The following is a 16,311-nucleotide window of genomic DNA, read 5'->3' as shown; positions in this document are numbered from 1 at the left end:
GGTGTTGTGATTTAGATAGCTTTTGTGAATTGTCCTATCTCAAAACGAGGTGAAAATTTTACCTGACATTCCTAATATTATTATAAAGCTCCACACAAAATTTCAAATTTTTTTGGTCAGTGAATCTTTAGATAAAAAATAATTATCCTTCTTTTCGGTGTTCAAATTTTGATAGTTTTTGTGAACTGTTCGATCTCAAAACGAGATGAAACTTTTTCTCCATGTTCCTAACATTATTATAAAGCTCCTCACAGATTTTCATATTTTTCTGAGCAGTGAATCTTCAGATAATATATATTTATCTATCTTTTCGGTGTTTCGATTTTGATAGTTTTTGTGAATCGCTCGTTTTGAGATGAAACTTTACTCCATGTTCCTGATATTATTATAAAGCTCCACACATATTTTCAAATTTTTCTAGATGGTGAATTTTCAGATAAAAAATATTTACCAATTTTTTCGGTATTTTGATTTTGATAGTTTTTGTGAACCATTCGATCTAAAAAGTAGTTTAAACTTTTAACTCATATTCCTGATATTATTATAAAGCTTCACACTAATTTTCAGATTTTTCTGGGCGGTGAATTTTCAAATAAAATAAAGGGAAAATAACCCTATATAACACAATTTTCACCTTATTTTTCACTTCATAGCACATTTTTTTTAAAGTTGTCACGATTTAGCACAAATCAGCATTTTGTTTCAGGATCTAGTACACCATTAATATATAATAAATTACTTTTGAAAAATTTTAAAGTTTCTTCTATAATAGGAAAGAATTCATCGAAATACTTAATATGCTTTCTATTCATTATGCTAAATTCTTTATAAATATTTGATAAAATCATTTTATTCATCACCATTATATTCGCTGTGTTCTTTTTTTCTAAGCACTTATATATATTATAATATTACCATCTCTATAAGCATATTGTTTGATTTATATATTTAGAGTACGTGTTTGTTTATTGTGATTGTGATTTTACTTATGCAGCTACATTTTTCTATATATTTTTATTTGTATTCATTTGTAATTCACATCTGTTAATTATTTTATAAAAATGATGAAAAATTGCTGCGCCACGCGCGGGATCAGCTAGTCTTATTGACAACAATAATGAGATACATTATATAATATAATATAATATAATATAATATAATATAAATTAATTATTAATTAAACAAGAGACTCAGACATAGGTAAAAGTAAAACAAAAAAAGAAAAAAAAGAAAAAAGGGGAAATTGAATCCATCCATCCCTTGCCCTTCCGGCAAATTTCACCTTCGTCCCCAAACCTTCCCACCAAACAAACCCGTCGTCGGAAGGGAAACCGATACTTCTGAAAACCTCTGGGGGCGGAGGAGAAGGCGGCATCGGATCGGAGGTCAGAGAGATTCGTTCACGAGCGATCATGTCGGAGATGGCGGCCATGGATCCCGAGGGCATCGACGGAGTTAGGATGACTTGGAACGTCTGGCCGCGGACCAAGGTGGAGGCGAGCAAATGCGTGATCCCGCTCGCCGCCTCCATCGCTCCACTCCGCCCTCACCAGGACATCCCCACCCTACCCTACGCCCCACTTCGATGCAAGTGCTCGGCGGTCCTCAACCCCTGCGCCAGCGTCGACTACACTGGCAAGCTCTGGATCTGCCCCTTCTGCTTCAACCGCAGCCATTTCCCCCCTCACTATTCCATGATCTCTGAAACTAACCTCCCCGGCGAGCTCTACCCCCATTACACCACTGTGCAGTATGCTATCCCTTCCAGCCCCCTCCAACCCCAGAGCTTTGACGGCTCCCCACCCAATTCTCACCCCCCTGTGTTTATGTTCGTCCTCGACACCTGTATGATCGAGGAGGAGCTGGGCTTCGCCAAGTCCGCCCTCAAGCAAGCCGTCGGGCTCCTTCCTGAGAATGCCCTCGTTGGGTTCGTTTCCTATGGGACCCAGGTTCAGGTCCACGAACTGGGTTTCTCGGAGCTTTCGAAAGTCTATGTCTTCAGGGGGAGCAAGGAAATCAGCAAGGAACAGGTTATGGAGCAGCTGGGTCTTGCTGTTTCGGGCCGGAGGGCTGCAGGTGCTCCCGGGCTTCAGAAGGGTGCCGTGCAGAATGGCTTCCCAGGCAGCCATTCTGGGGTTACCCGGTTCTTACTGCCTGCTTCTGAGTGCGAGTATACCCTGGATTCAGTAGGTTTACCTTCTTTATAGGATGAGTGAAATCTATTGACTTTGGTTGGGTTTTCGGTGTTCTCTTTGATTTATATCTGTTTGTGGATTTGGATTTGCTGTGTAGGTGTTGGATGAATTGCAAACAGATCAGTGGCCCGTCGCCCCTGGGAACAGGCAATCCAGGTGCACAGGAGTGGCATTGAGTGTTGCTGCTGGATTGCTTGGAGCTTGTCTGCCTGGCACCGGAGCTCGCATTGTGGCTTTGGTCGGTGGTCCTTGCACGGAAGGCCCTGGCACGGTAATCTTTGTCAATATGCCCACAGATGGGATGTTTGCTTCTGTCTGATCCATACAGTTATTATGTTAACATTTTGTTTCTCCCACTGCAGATTGTGTCCAAGGATATGTCTGATCCAGTGCGATCACACAAGGATCTTGACAAGGATGCTGCACCCTTCTTTAAGAAGGCGGTCAAGTTCTACGACGGCCTTGCGAAGCAGCTTGTCAGTCAGGGCCATGTGTTGGATCTCTTTGCTTCTGCGCTTGATCAGGTGCACCAGTCAATCCCAATTCTTTTCTGAATAAATTTGGTAAAACTACCACCACATCTGGACCCATTCGAATTGTTAGATTGGCTTGTAAGTACTCATTATACTCCTAGAAATATGACTGGGATTAACGCTGTATTGAGCTTTATTAGATGGTACTAATTTACAACGCATGTTCAGACTGGTTGATGTTCCATGTAGGATGGCACGGACATGCATCTGACAGTTCTAATATCTAGGGAAAGGAAATGGAAGGGGTTGATGCCGTATATCACTGTCCTGTGCTTAAGTTCCGTGATACACTTTTTTCTCTCTATTTGACAATGTTGTCAACTGAACAATATCTCTTCAATTCTCCATTTACTATTTGCACAGCCTTGAATGCCAGAGCATTGCGTTCTGTATTTTTAGATAAGTACATGAGAGCATTATATTGATATGCCTCATTGACATAGTATGAATTTGCATGATGTTTATAGAGCAGGCTACTACCCCTGCAACATTTTTGTATGCTGTTTTACAAGGTCCTAGAGAAAACAGAATTTCAAGGAATACATGTCACATACCTCCAATATTTGGTTGAGATTCTTTTAATGGAGCTTAGAGTGGGAGGACGTTACAATTTTAATGCTTTATTTATAGCGACAATCAGTTGGTACACTAGATATATACTTAGTTGTAAAAGCAGTATGCTATCTCGACAGTCAACATGTTTTTGTTATATGATTTTTATAATTAAAGAAACGCTCTGCACAGAGCCTGTGTGCTATCATTGTTTGCTGTACTTCTGTGTGTTTGTTTAATTTTGACTCTCCCACTCATTAGGTGGGGATTGCAGAGATGAAAGTTGCAGTCGAAAGGACCGGGGGGCTTGTTGTCCTGTCTGAAAGTTTTGGTCATTCAGTTTTTAAGGACTCTTTCAGACGTGTATTTGAAGATGGAGAACAATCACTTGGCCTTTGCTTCAAGTGAGTAATTTCATTCCTCGTTATGCACTCATTTATGCCACTTTGGGTGGAAGTGACTGGTTTGGAGACAGATTATTGGGCATTTTTTTCCCTCTTTTTTTCCTCCTTTTTTTTTTCCTGTAAAATCAGTTAGGTTTTCTGATGTTTAGCATAATTATATAGCAGGTTAGATTTATCTTAAACTCTAATACTTAAACAGCTAGAGAATTGATATGTCAAGTTAAATTTATCTTGAACTCAGTAATACATTATCGAAGGATTCTGGGTTACAGGACTAGTGGAATTATAGATGTAAAGCTATACTGTGAGTTACAGGACTAGTGGATTTGTAGTTATAAAGCTATACAGGACTAGTGGAATTATAAAGAATTGTGAGTTATAGGACTAGTGGAATTATAGATATAAAGCTATACTGTGTTATAGATAATTTGTTTTTGAAACTTAGACAGCTAGAGGCGCTGTTTTATCTTAGGTAGAACAAAGCATGCATATTCAGGGAATATTTAGAGGCATGAAATCGGTCGTAGAGCTTTAACCTTGAAGATTGCTTGAAGTCGTGAATTGCAAGTCATCGCACAATTGTAGAGAATTCTGGGTTACAGGACAAGAATAATCATATGTAAAAAACTAAGTTTGATATGTTGAAAATTTTGTGGAACTTTCAAAGCTAGAGGGGACTGTTTTACTTTGGTGGGTCAAAGCATCCACAGAGGGAGAATAGTCAGAGTTGCATGCTCTTCTGAGCCCTGAGAAATATCTCTTGCCTACTAACATCCTGTTGTCCTCTTCTGGATCACATTTATGTGCTTGTATATTTATATACTCTACATTGACTCCTCCGGACACTTCATTAAGCTGAAATGGATTTTAGAGTCGTACCATGTTTCTTAATTTTGTAGTGGCACTCTGGAGATCATCTGTTCTAAAGACATCAAAATTCAGGGAATACTTGGACCATGCACATCTCTGGAGCAGGTTGAATAAGTTGACTTAATGGCCTACTATTTTTTTATTTTTTAATAGTTTGATTATAGTATCTTTTTTTTGGCCATGATTATAGTTTATTAATACGAGATAAAGTCAGCTCTTCCAAATTGACGATTCTACCTGTTTGTTTGCAGAAAGGACCTGCTGTTTCTGACACGATTATTGGAGAAGGGGGTACTACAGCATGGAAAATGTGTGGCATAGACAAAAGTACTTGCTTGACTGTTCTGTTTGATCTTTCAACAAGTGATAAGACATCTACTTCAGGAACTGTAAATCCTCAATTGTATCTACAATTTCGCACAAGGTTTGATAAGTTTGCCTCAACTCTTTACATTTCTTTGAGGAGTGGTCTATGGCCAAATGTTGATGAGTTCTGCATTAGTCATGGTTGATATTCTTCTTTTCGTGATCTGCAGTTATCAGAACCCAGATGGTCAAACTATGCTAAGAGTTACAACTGTTACTAGAAGATGGATTGATAGTGCTCTTAGCTCTGAGGTCTGTTTTTCACCTGTCATTCTTGCCCGAGGATGAGTTGATAAGATAGTTGATAGCCAGAGTCAGTACCCATATCATTGATTTGCAAAATCCTTCTCTGTAATGTTGTCCAGGAACTATTGCAAATGTTACTACAACCAGTACACTGGACTTAGTTTTTAATTTTCCCAGATTTCCTTGGTGCCTATAAGTCTTGTAATGTTTCTTTGGATTTTAAAATATGCCTATAGTCTTCCACTTGACTCAAGTAGATTCATCACTTGATAGGACCATGTTCTTACTCACTTCAATTTATTTTGAAAGCTGCCATAGTTTTGATTGATTTTGCCCATTAGTTTTCTTGATTATGCATGCCATTTGGTATGTTAATGCATCATTTCTGAGAATCAGGGAATTGGGATGTGGTATTTGCAGGATTTGCTACAAGGTTTTGATCAAGAGACTGCTGCTGTAGTGATGGCAAGAATAACTTCCTATAAAATGGAGACAGAGGTAATATTTTTCTTCAGTTGAATTGATTTTATGGATGCCATTCACTATTTAGCTCTTATTTTACCTGTTTTCCATTGCTATGAAAGGATATGTATGATCAGTACTCATTTCTTGTTTGGCAATAGTTTTGCTGGTAAACATTTGCTTAACTCATCATTGAAATTGAATGTTTTGTGCTGTAAATTCTGCAGCAGAGTACTTGAGATTTTCCTTAAAATTTATTATAAAACCTTAATTTGTATTCTTATTGCCATTTCAGTTTTCCTCTGTAATGTTTGAAGTACCTAAGGAGTAAAAAATTGAATCTAAATATGTACTTCTGACTGTCATGTATATCCAGGATGGGTTTGATGCTACCCGGTGGTTGGATCGGAGTCTCATTCGTGTCTGCTCCAAATTCGGCGATTATCGAAAGGATGACCCGGCATCATTTACCCTGAATCCTTCTCTCTCTTTATTCCCTCAGTTTATGTTTAACCTACGTCGTTCACAGTTTGTACAGGTAAAATATGATGGTAACATCAAATCTTTCTCTGGATTTGATTATTTTAACCTTATATCCTTAAATCAGTGAAATCAACTCCTTGCCTTCACAGGTTTTTAATAACAGCCCTGATGAGACTGCTTATTTCCGCATGCTGTTGAACCGAGAGAATATCTCAAATGCAGCAGTCATGATTCAGCCTTCATTGATATCCTACTCATTCAACTCATTGCCTCAACCAGCTCTGTTAGATGTGGCTTCTATTGCAGCGGATAAAATTCTTTTGTTAGATTCATATTTCAGCATTGTCATCTTCCATGGAATGACGATTGCTCAGTGGCGTAACATGGGCTACCACAATGAGCCAGAGTATCAGGTCTTTCTGTGCCTCCTGTTCGTAGACATTTGATAACTGCAATTGAGTCTGCATCTGTAGCCTAATCTTATGAAAGCATGGTCTCAGTGGTTTCCGAACTGACTCCTGGAACTGGCATGAAGTATCAAAAGTACATGTAAAGTGGTACCATATATTTGGACCATTTAAAAAAAAAGAAAAGAAATTCACCTTTGCTTTGATTCTATATAGAAGTCACCTTCACTTAACTCTCCTGGTTAAAGTCCTTTTCAAGCTGCGAACATGTGATTGCCATCATTGTTGTCAACTTTCTTAAAGCAGCTTCTCCCGTTGAAACTGAGAGTGAAAGAGGTGCCTTTTTTTTTTTTTAATGTTACAAAATCATACGAGATTCTTTAGAAGAGATTATCTAGATAATAGTTGAGGAACTTGGTGAAGCGATTTAATAATATATCAGGAGACTTCCTGGTACAGTAAGATATGCATTCAAAATCTGACTGGAAACTCTACATTGGGGCCCTGCCCTTTATTCTTGCTTATATTACCTCTAGCATAGTGCTGGATATGCTGCATATAAGTTGGTTCTAAGAAAAAGTTATTCGACATGAAGAAATTATACTTGCTTTCCCTTGTTTATGGTTGCATTTAATGGAGTTTTAATCTATACACAATTAACAGATTTTAGTGCCAATGTCTCAGATTGACCTCTCGTAATTTTGAAATAAAATTTACAGGCATTCAAGCAATTGCTGCAAGCTCCTCAAGATGATGCACAAATGATCATCAGGGAACGCTTCCCCGTCCCGAGATTGGTGGTATGCGATCAGCATGGTTCCCAGGTCAGTAACTGCATTCAATACTTTCAATAGCAATTAATTTCAAGTAGTACCTCTTGATTTCTTTGTTGTTCATCTATATATATTCCAGTATGGTGATTGGGAAACCAATTCACTTGGCCTTAATTAAATTGAGAAAAATTAGAAGTTTCATTGAGATCCATAACATCATCGTCTCTGTTCTTTTTGCTTTTTCGAAGCTGCAGCTTCTTGTCGAGACATGAAAATGTGTTGCTCTTCCTGAATTACAATGAAAAGAAAGTTTTCCACCCTCATCCTCCTCAGCTCTTGTGGCAATAAATCAATTGAAAGTATCCTTATTTTGGATCCCTTCTACAGGTTCTCTTTTGCTGGGTCTTTTGCACTCTATAACATTATTCCAATGAGAACAGTTCCGGTCCTTTCTGTCTCAATTTCCTCAGGCACTTAGCTCCTAAAGAATTCCAGAAAAAAAATTGTCTTCATTATTGATGTAGAATTAGCGCAAGTTCTTATTTAAGATCAACTAGTTGCAGTTAAATTCTTTTCTACCTCCATCCTCCTCAGCTCTTGTGGCAATAAATCAAGTGAAAGTATCCTTATTTTAGATCCCTTCTACAGGTTCTCTTTTGGCACTTTGTAACATTATACCAACGAGAACAGTTCCGGTCCTTTCTGTTTCAATTTTCTCAGGCACTTAGCTCCTAAAGAATGCCAGTAAAAAAATTGTCTTCATTCTTGATGTAGAACTAGCGTGAGTTTTCTTATTTAAGATCAACTAGTTGCAGTTAAATTCCTGTGGAGGTCAGGCCATGTTTTTAATAAAAATGAAGACTCCTATAAACTCTTAAAAGGTGTCGTGAGTAAAAGATGTTCCTCCATTTCTGGTCATTCTCACTGAAAGGGTAATCATATTTACATGGATGACCTATATTTTTTAGTTAGATGCTTAAAAATGTTCTGTTGAATTTGTCTGTCAAGATACAGAACATTGATCTCCTTTTGCAAGCCTTACTCTTTGACAAAAAGTTGCCATGGAATTGCTTTTCTTTTCCGAATACCATAATTGATATGTGAAGTAAGCAACAGGATTGGGGCAGTGAATTTATCTTTTGTTTGCTTTCAACAGTTGAGCAACTTCTTTGCCACAGCGGAGGGTGCTAGATTGGTCGATTGTTTGTTGAACTAATTCTAAATATTGAATTCTTGGATATGCTTAACAGGCAAGGTTCCTGCTGGCTAAATTGAATCCATCAGCCACTTATAGTAATGCCCACGAGATGGCTGCGGGATCGGATGTAATTTTCACAGACGATGTTAGCCTTCAAGTCTTTATTGAGCATCTGCAGAAGTTGGCTGTTCAATCCTGAGGAAGGAAAGACTCCGTAAAGTAAATGGCTTCTTGATGTGGGTGAAATTCCTGGCGGCAGATATCCTAGTTATATCATATCCTCTCCCTGACGGTGGTAATGTGGTCCTTTTTCCTCCTTCCCTTATTAAAGTTGTCCTGTTTGTAGAATATCGAGTTGAATCCCCTTGTGCTATTTATGGTAAGATAGTTAAGAACACGAGATTTTTGTTTCGGGGTTATTAAAGAGGTATACATGTACTCAGTTCAGAAATAATTGGGGGCAGTCAGAAGGCAGTTAAACGAGGAACAGATGTAAGATGCGATCCTTTGTTTTTCCTTTTTTGTTTTTGTTTTTGTTTTTGTTTTTTTTTTTTTTGTTTTTTCTGGTTTTTAATTATAATTCTGTTTGCAATCCATTATTGAGTTAAGTATGCGATGCCTTGTAATTTAAGTGTATGTAATCTAAATGAGATTTATTTCATTGAGGTTGAGAAGCTTAAGGAGTGTCCTTCATGCATGAACTTTCACTTTCTTCTCATTTTGTTGAAGCATTTTATTTGTACGACAGTAGTTTGGCCTTTGGCCTTTGGCCAATTGCCCAACGCAGGTGGACTTCATGATTGGACTATTGATACACATTAGGCTGCCTCCAATGGGGCTTTGGCCTCCTTTCTCCCTTTCCAGGGAGAGAGGCGCGTCAGAGGCACGTGTGACTGGAGAACCAGCAGCCCGCGTCTCTGACGCGCTGGGCATCTCTTGGCAGGCGCCTGTGCCAAGGGACGCCAAGCAGCCAATTTTGGGCTGTCACGTGGGAGCCCAGTCCCCCTTTGAATTTTTTTAAAAAAAGAAAAATTGGCTTCAACGGCCAGAAAATTGGCCGTTTGGGTTTTTTTTTTTTATTTTTTTTATTTTGTTCATAAAATTTTCCTATAAATATCATACAAAATTCACTCAAAATCTACCTCAAATTCTCTCTGCGTCTACGGTCAAAGAGAGTGGCTGATCCAAATCAATTTTCGAACGCTCTTGGGTTTTTTCATCCCAAATCTGAATTTCCTCCAAAATTCAAACCCTTAAAATTCGAATTTTCGCCATTCAAATCCGAATTTTTCCTTTTCTAAATCCGATTTTTTTTTTCCATCCAAATCCGAATTTTCCCCCTCCAAATCTGAATTTTTCACAACCAAATTATCATCCATATCATCATTCTTTGTTTTATCATCATCCACTTCCTTTTTCGTATTATGGATATGCGGGTTCACCCTCCCAGTTTATGGGTGGCACCGGGTCTGCATCTGAAAAGTGTTGTTGGCTCCGATCAATTCTCACATTCGACATTGGGAGATTCACCGTTCACTCCTTTTCCAAATGGCGTTCTAGAAGGTATTGACCCTAACGATGATTGATGTTGACGCTGTTGAAGGTCAAGACACGGTCGTTCGCAATTGAATAAATGGCAGTAGGAACAAGGTCGATTGCTAATCGGTGCATAGCTATTATATGGAAAATATTCTGTGGTCTACGACGATCAAACGCCGGGCAATTCTAGGACAAAATTCACAACCATTATGGGCAATACAACGGCTTCTTCTAGAAGAAACAGAAAACTCCTGCAAGTAATGATGGTACAAGATCAACTTATACTGCGGGAACTTCAAAGGGACCAAACTACTGAGCAACGTCGTCAAAGCGGAGCAAATGAAGTTGATGTCATAGAGGTGGCGCAACAGCTATTTAAAGATCAACACGAAATAAAATCAAATTTCAATTTCCTGTTGCATTGGAACATACTTAGGAAGGAGCCGAAATTGAGAGCACTTTGAGATCCAACTAATAGTTTGAAGAGAACTAAGACAAATTCTTCCGAGGGTCACACGGCATTGTCCAAACCCGATGAAGATGGAAGCACTCTACCTTGTCTAGAAGGCAGAGACGCAACAAAGAGAGGGAAACAAGGTAAAGGTAAATATGTTCTTTCTGCAAATGAGGCGGCGGTGGAAGTTATCTCTGCCTGATGTGATTCGAGAGCTTCTCGGTATGAGGACATCATGAAGTTCAAAGCAGAGGAGTTCGAGATGAGACAAAAGGGAATTGGAGGTGAAAAACAAGGAGTTGGAGGCCAAGATGTTGTCACATCTCATTTCTATAGACAAGTCTATCATGCCTCCGAAAGCACGTTTCATTCATGAACAGTCGATAACAGATCTTATGGAAAAGTTGTACCTCTCTAATTAGCTATGTAGTAGTAATTTTCTTTTCAGTTGTATTTTTAATTTCTAGATTAATCAAATTGTGTGCCGTTATAATATAATCTATTTAATGAAATTTAAATTTCATTAATAATGTGTTATTGAAAATTAGTAATTTATCTATCTAAAAAAACTAGCTGTTCGGCATGTAATTTTTTCATAATGGGTGTATTTTTCTTTTTACGTTGTATATTTTTTTTTAACGTTACATAATATTATTTTTATTTTAATGAATTTTAATTAATTAACATATATATATATTTTAAATTTTAATAATTTATTTTATTTCTTATGTATTTTTTAATTAATTTAATTAATTAAAACTATTAAGAATATATATTAATTATATATAATAGTAGTTATATGCATTCAATTCATATAATATGTATGTCGGCCCGGATCAGAGACACCAAAATCAAGAGACATATTAGAGTAGGTGTCTCCCTTTTTTTATTTATTTATGGAGTTGTCTTTCTCTGACGTGGCGCTTTCGTGACAGTGTGAGACCCAGTTCAGAGATGAGAGAGATAGCCCGATTGGAGAGAGCTTTAAGCCTCACGCAAATCTGGCATGGCATTTTGAGCATCTGTTGCAGCCGTAATGCGATGCTACTGCAATTGATCAAAATGCATGTCCACAATCATCAGAATATGTGATTATGGATCGACTTGGTCCGTTTGTTATGTGGTGTAACCGTTGTGTTTCACGAGACATCTCTAGTCGAAGGGTTAAATCTTGGGTGATGGATCTGCAGCGCGGTGATGCACTAATGATGCTGACGGGATGGGATATCTCTTTGCCTCTTGATGATATGGAATTGACTTGCTAAACACAAGATCCTTTGTGGGAGTGTTGCGTTTTTACTGTCATTTGGAGGGGCTTTCGAGACAATTGTAAGGTGAGATATTTCGAAAGATTCTCGTAAAGCATTGTTTTATTTCAGATCAGGCGGACATGTTTCGAGTTTTGCTCCATGAATGAGGTGTTTTCCATTGACGGATGCCTTCCCCAGGCAACATCCTCAGAGGACATGCTGTTTTATGTATCGTCACAAGCCAAAAGCTAAAAGCACCGAAACCGAACTATTCAGATTGTGTGCTGAAGCTCAACCGAGTGCCTAAAACAGCCACCAGATTCAAAAACATGCAGATATCAACCTCCCATGGTTCCAATTCCAATTCTAATTATAATTAGAAATTTAAGGAAAATGACATTGGAACAAACCATGAAGAACCGACAGTTTCACCGAGACAGCCATTGTTTGAGCCCCGAGGATTGAGATAGCCATCACTTGAGCCCCAGCAGTGTGAACAAGAATCCTCATGGGGTCATCTTCCAACAGTGATGCAATATTCTGATAAATGGACGACCTCCACTGTGGGGGCCAGCTCGTTGTGGTTTATTAGAACTGTGCATGTCAAAGGTAGTCGGATTTTGATAATATTAATAACTTAATGATAACCTCTGCAATTTAACTGTTATCGGAAATCAGTTACCTTATTATAGTGAAAGAGAAAGGTGATCCTCCTTGCTGCTTCTACATGTCCGATAATCATCATCCTCCTTGAGCATACATCTCTGCTGTAGTCAGAGTATTCATTGACATAATAGTGTAGAAAAGATTTATCCCCTACTGAACTAATTGAATTCCAGATGCGTGCAAATGACAGACTTCATTCCACCTGCATCCTATCCGAGTTCGGTCCACCATCAATAGATCCTCCGGAAGTTTTGAAGGAACGGTTTCCAGCTATGAACATATTCTTAAACTGACCGGACCTGCTCAGTTCTCAAACTTTTGATACCAAGTCGATGAGGTTAGCATAAGTCCACCTTTTCCTACCTCTGGCCTCAGGCTCAAGACTAGAATATACCTCCTCACAACTTCTTAAGAAACGACCCTTCCCGAAGGCAGAAAGAACCAGAGGGTCAGTCCTCATTTCCGCATCATGATCCAGAAATCTCATCCTTCTCCACCCATGTAATGTCCCGGTCGCATCAAACCCAATTCTCTTTGCATCTAGCAGCACTCCTACGGTCACCATGTCGGGTTTCACATTTCCAGCAGGCAGCTGTGAGAGTGAAACCCTCAAGCGCTTGATATCCTTCATTTTTAGGTAAGCAAGCAAGATAGTGTTGATGAATGTCACACTCCATGGAACCCTCTCTTCTTCCATCTTGTCAACAATAGAATCGATGCCCCTCTGACTCGATAGACAAGCATGAGAAAGCAGGCGGAGGCACCAACTTAGATCTCCAATATCAGTCGAGGGGTGATTGAGTCCCAGGTCATCTAACCTCGAGAACATTAAATTCTTTATATAAACTGAGGTCATTTTCCTAATCAAGTCCTCCCGTAAGAGAACTTTTGAGTTTGAGACCCTCACGTAAGCCCTCTCCATCTTATCCAGGATTCCCAAGTTTGTGTACACCTCGAGAACTGAAACCAAAGTAGAGGGCTGAATATACATTCTTTTCGAGAGCAGGGTTCGATACACACTTTCCATACAGTGGATCAACCCACCCCTTGAATACTCTCTGATGAGTACATTATAGATCACATAATCCGGCAAATGTCCGTTGGCTTCCATCTTTTTCATGCACAAACCCATCTCATCGAACTTCTTGTGTTTCCCATAGGCCCTAATCAGACCTCTGTAAGTATCAGTGTCAGGCACAAAACCTTGTTCCTTCATTTCATTGAGAAAAGATGACACCTCCTCGAATCTCCCCAGGTTGGCAAAACTGTGTAATATAGAGTTGTACGTCTCCAGAGAGGCCCTCAGGCCGCTGGTTTCCATTTCTTTAAGCACCGAAACTGCATCATCAAGAAGGTCCTCCTCGCATAATAACTCCATGATCCTCTCATAGTCGGTTGCAGTGATCCATGATGGCTTTACATTCTTCCACGCTTCAAGTAACTGTTCAGTTAAATCCGGAGGTTTCAGTTTGCCAGCAAAACCAACAATCGTTCCGAACACGATCTAAAACGAGACAGCAGGGAACAGAGACGAGACAAAGGTGCCCATAATGTCGATATCAAAATGACAATTCAAGAAGAGGAAATGTAGAACAGTTGCTCCGGATTCAAACATACTCGACAAAGAGGTTGTTCAGAGCTCTCCCGGGTCGAGGCCAAGACTCAGACCGATACTGGTAACATCTTCTACGCGAAGATGCAGAATTTCATAGATATTCCAAAACAACAGGCAGTCCGGCGATGGAATTAGATATAAAAGATGAAGCAAAGAAGCGAGCAAGAACAGTACCCGGAGGATTTCACGTGATCTTGAGGCGTGCCTGAGGGATTTGACGTTAGCCCAGAACCGGTCCCTGCTCCAATCCCCGTCGTTCTCCCGGAGCTCTTGCAGAGGACATGAATCCTTCACCCGGAGCCTCTCGACCGGAGAGCTGCGACTGCCCTGCTCGCCACCGTAGGCCTCGGCTGCTATCAGGGGTGCGTGATTTGGAGAGCTGGTGGTGGGTGCCGCTTCAGGCAGGTGGTGGCGGGACTGCGGGTCCCGGCTGGAACCACAGTTGGGTCTCGTCCGACATTGAGGTTTGAGGGAGGCCTCCGTAATTGGGGCCCGAGGGAGGAGGAAGAAGAAGCTGTGGATGGTGCCGGAGCTCCCATTGTTGTGGTTGATCCTTGCTGCTGCTTGCAAAGGTACGAGTGGTGATGATGCTGCCGCCATTAAAGTTCCGCTTGAGAGCTTATTATCCGTTACAGGAGGACGCCCTCCTCAAGTCTTTCCTCGCTGCGTTTTTTAGTTGAGAGAACTATTAATTTGGTCCACACTTATGCAAAGTTGCATCATTTTGGTCCCACGCATAAAATCAGCATCCCTTTGATCCCTAGGAGCATCAATTTGGTTCTTTCGAATATCAAATTAGTTCTGAATATATCAATTTAATCCATGATAACATCAATCAGGTCCTTATAACATCAAATTGATCCTTTGTAACATCAATTAGATTAGGTCCTTATAACATCAAATTGGTCATTTGTAACATCAATTAGGTCTTTTTATAACATCAACAAGGTCCTTCAATCTTTATGGTCCCTCTAACCTTATGAAATGCATCAATATAGTCATTACTGTCTATCTTTGTTAACCTTCGGTAACAGTCCCAATATTTTTATCAAATAAGTCTGTTAACCTCCATTAGCTATCACAATATTTTTATCAAATAAGTCTTCTTCTTCTTTTCCTTCAGAGAATACAGGATGGATAAAAGGAGTCAAAGATAGACGCTTTTCATTCGTTACATATGTGTGGACTCGAATCTTTTCTCGTTGGGACTCACATGTGTGCGTGTTGATTGCACGGTCTAGGAGTTACCACCTTCTCCGGGGACGCCTGACGGACACGCGTGAGAAGAAGTTGCCAGTACCTGTTTACGACCCAGAGGTTGAGGGCCAATGAGTTGCATGGGTTTAGGGATAAGGGATGCACCTAGTTTGCTAAGGCACGCGGTCTTGCGAAACCAGGAGTTCTGAATTCAGGGATTCTGTTACGTGCAAGTCTATATTTCGCACACCCTATCGATACTCTAGTTTGTCTAAGGTTTGCCCTTTTTTAATTTATTTACCGCTTGATTAAGTTTTGCTCGTCTTGCTCGGTTTGACAATGTAAATTCGTAGAAACAATTGATTCGGGTCAAGGGATCGAAAGAGGAGCGGATCCTCGTGCCAGGAAATTGGTCCGCCGTCCTCGCATGTCTGCCAACCAAACCGTGATGGCCGGTCAACCGCGTGGACCGTGCCCGTGACTCATGTGTCCCGCTCGTTTGAGGGACCATAAACCGACTCGATCGGTACGACACTTAAACCATTCGCTCGCCGACTAGGATCGTTACATGAATAAATGTACAAATAAATATCTCGCAATGCACTCTTAATAATAAATATAAATTACAATAATAAGATCTCAATCGGTTTATAAATACAAATTACACGTTCTCCGTGTGTTTGGAAGATCAGAGATGAAATTAATGTGACGCAGGCTTATGAGAGTCGGAGGTCAGGTTCGATCGAACCAACGGATCCCAAGAGGACCGAATGATCCTTGAGATAGTCGTGAGACCGGTCGAACTCCCGGATAATTGTCTAATCCTATTTCACGCTTCCCGACCAAAGCTATCCTCCGCTTGGATACTACGGGGGTTGAAATGGTGACTCAATACTAGACACTATATGGCAATCGAGTCACGGACGCTCATTGTGTATGGGACATTGGACCCCGTGTTGACCGTATCCTAAAGATTCGGACCGAATAGTGCAGAACAAGCAAAAACAGGTAAGAAACATATGAAAACAGAAAAACAGACAAAGTGTGAATTAATTGTCGTGTTTGCGTGGTTATCAAATTATTAACCAGGGTAGCTTAACA

General features: G+C 39.9%; 2 protein-coding genes across 2 annotated transcripts; one reads left to right on the top strand and one right to left on the bottom strand.

Moving 5' to 3' along the window:
- Positions 1 to 1,230: 1,230 nt before the first annotated feature.
- On the top strand, positions 1,231 to 9,186 carry LOC116195976 (protein transport protein SEC23-like). Its single transcript, XM_031525453.1, has 12 exons — positions 1,231 to 2,186; positions 2,293 to 2,466; positions 2,558 to 2,719; positions 3,542 to 3,684; positions 4,584 to 4,659; positions 4,806 to 4,978; positions 5,091 to 5,172; positions 5,587 to 5,664; positions 6,005 to 6,166; positions 6,261 to 6,524; positions 7,238 to 7,342; positions 8,542 to 9,186. The coding sequence occupies exons 1-12, from the start codon at positions 1,413 to 1,415 to the stop codon at positions 8,686 to 8,688; spliced, it is 2,340 nt and encodes a 779-aa protein (XP_031381313.1). The 5' UTR covers positions 1,231 to 1,412; the 3' UTR covers positions 8,689 to 9,186.
- Positions 9,187 to 11,885: 2,699 nt separating this feature from the next.
- On the bottom strand, positions 11,886 to 14,684 carry LOC116197387 (pentatricopeptide repeat-containing protein At4g14190, chloroplastic). Its single transcript, XM_031527529.1, has 3 exons — positions 14,188 to 14,684; positions 12,415 to 13,839; positions 11,886 to 12,326 (listed from the first exon to the last, which is right to left on the bottom strand). Exons 1-2 carry the CDS (start codon positions 14,611 to 14,613, stop codon positions 12,709 to 12,711), a joined length of 1,557 nt encoding a protein of 518 aa, XP_031383389.1. The 5' UTR covers positions 14,614 to 14,684; the 3' UTR covers positions 11,886 to 12,326; positions 12,415 to 12,708.
- Between the last annotated feature and the right edge of the window lie 1,627 nt (positions 14,685 to 16,311).

This window comes from Punica granatum, chromosome 2, assembly GCF_007655135.1.
Source record: "Punica granatum isolate Tunisia-2019 chromosome 2, ASM765513v2, whole genome shotgun sequence".
NCBI lineage: Eukaryota > Viridiplantae > Streptophyta > Magnoliopsida > Myrtales > Lythraceae > Punica > Punica granatum.
The sequence above is the reverse complement of the archived record's forward strand: the minus strand, read 5'-3'. Positions and strand labels throughout refer to the sequence as shown.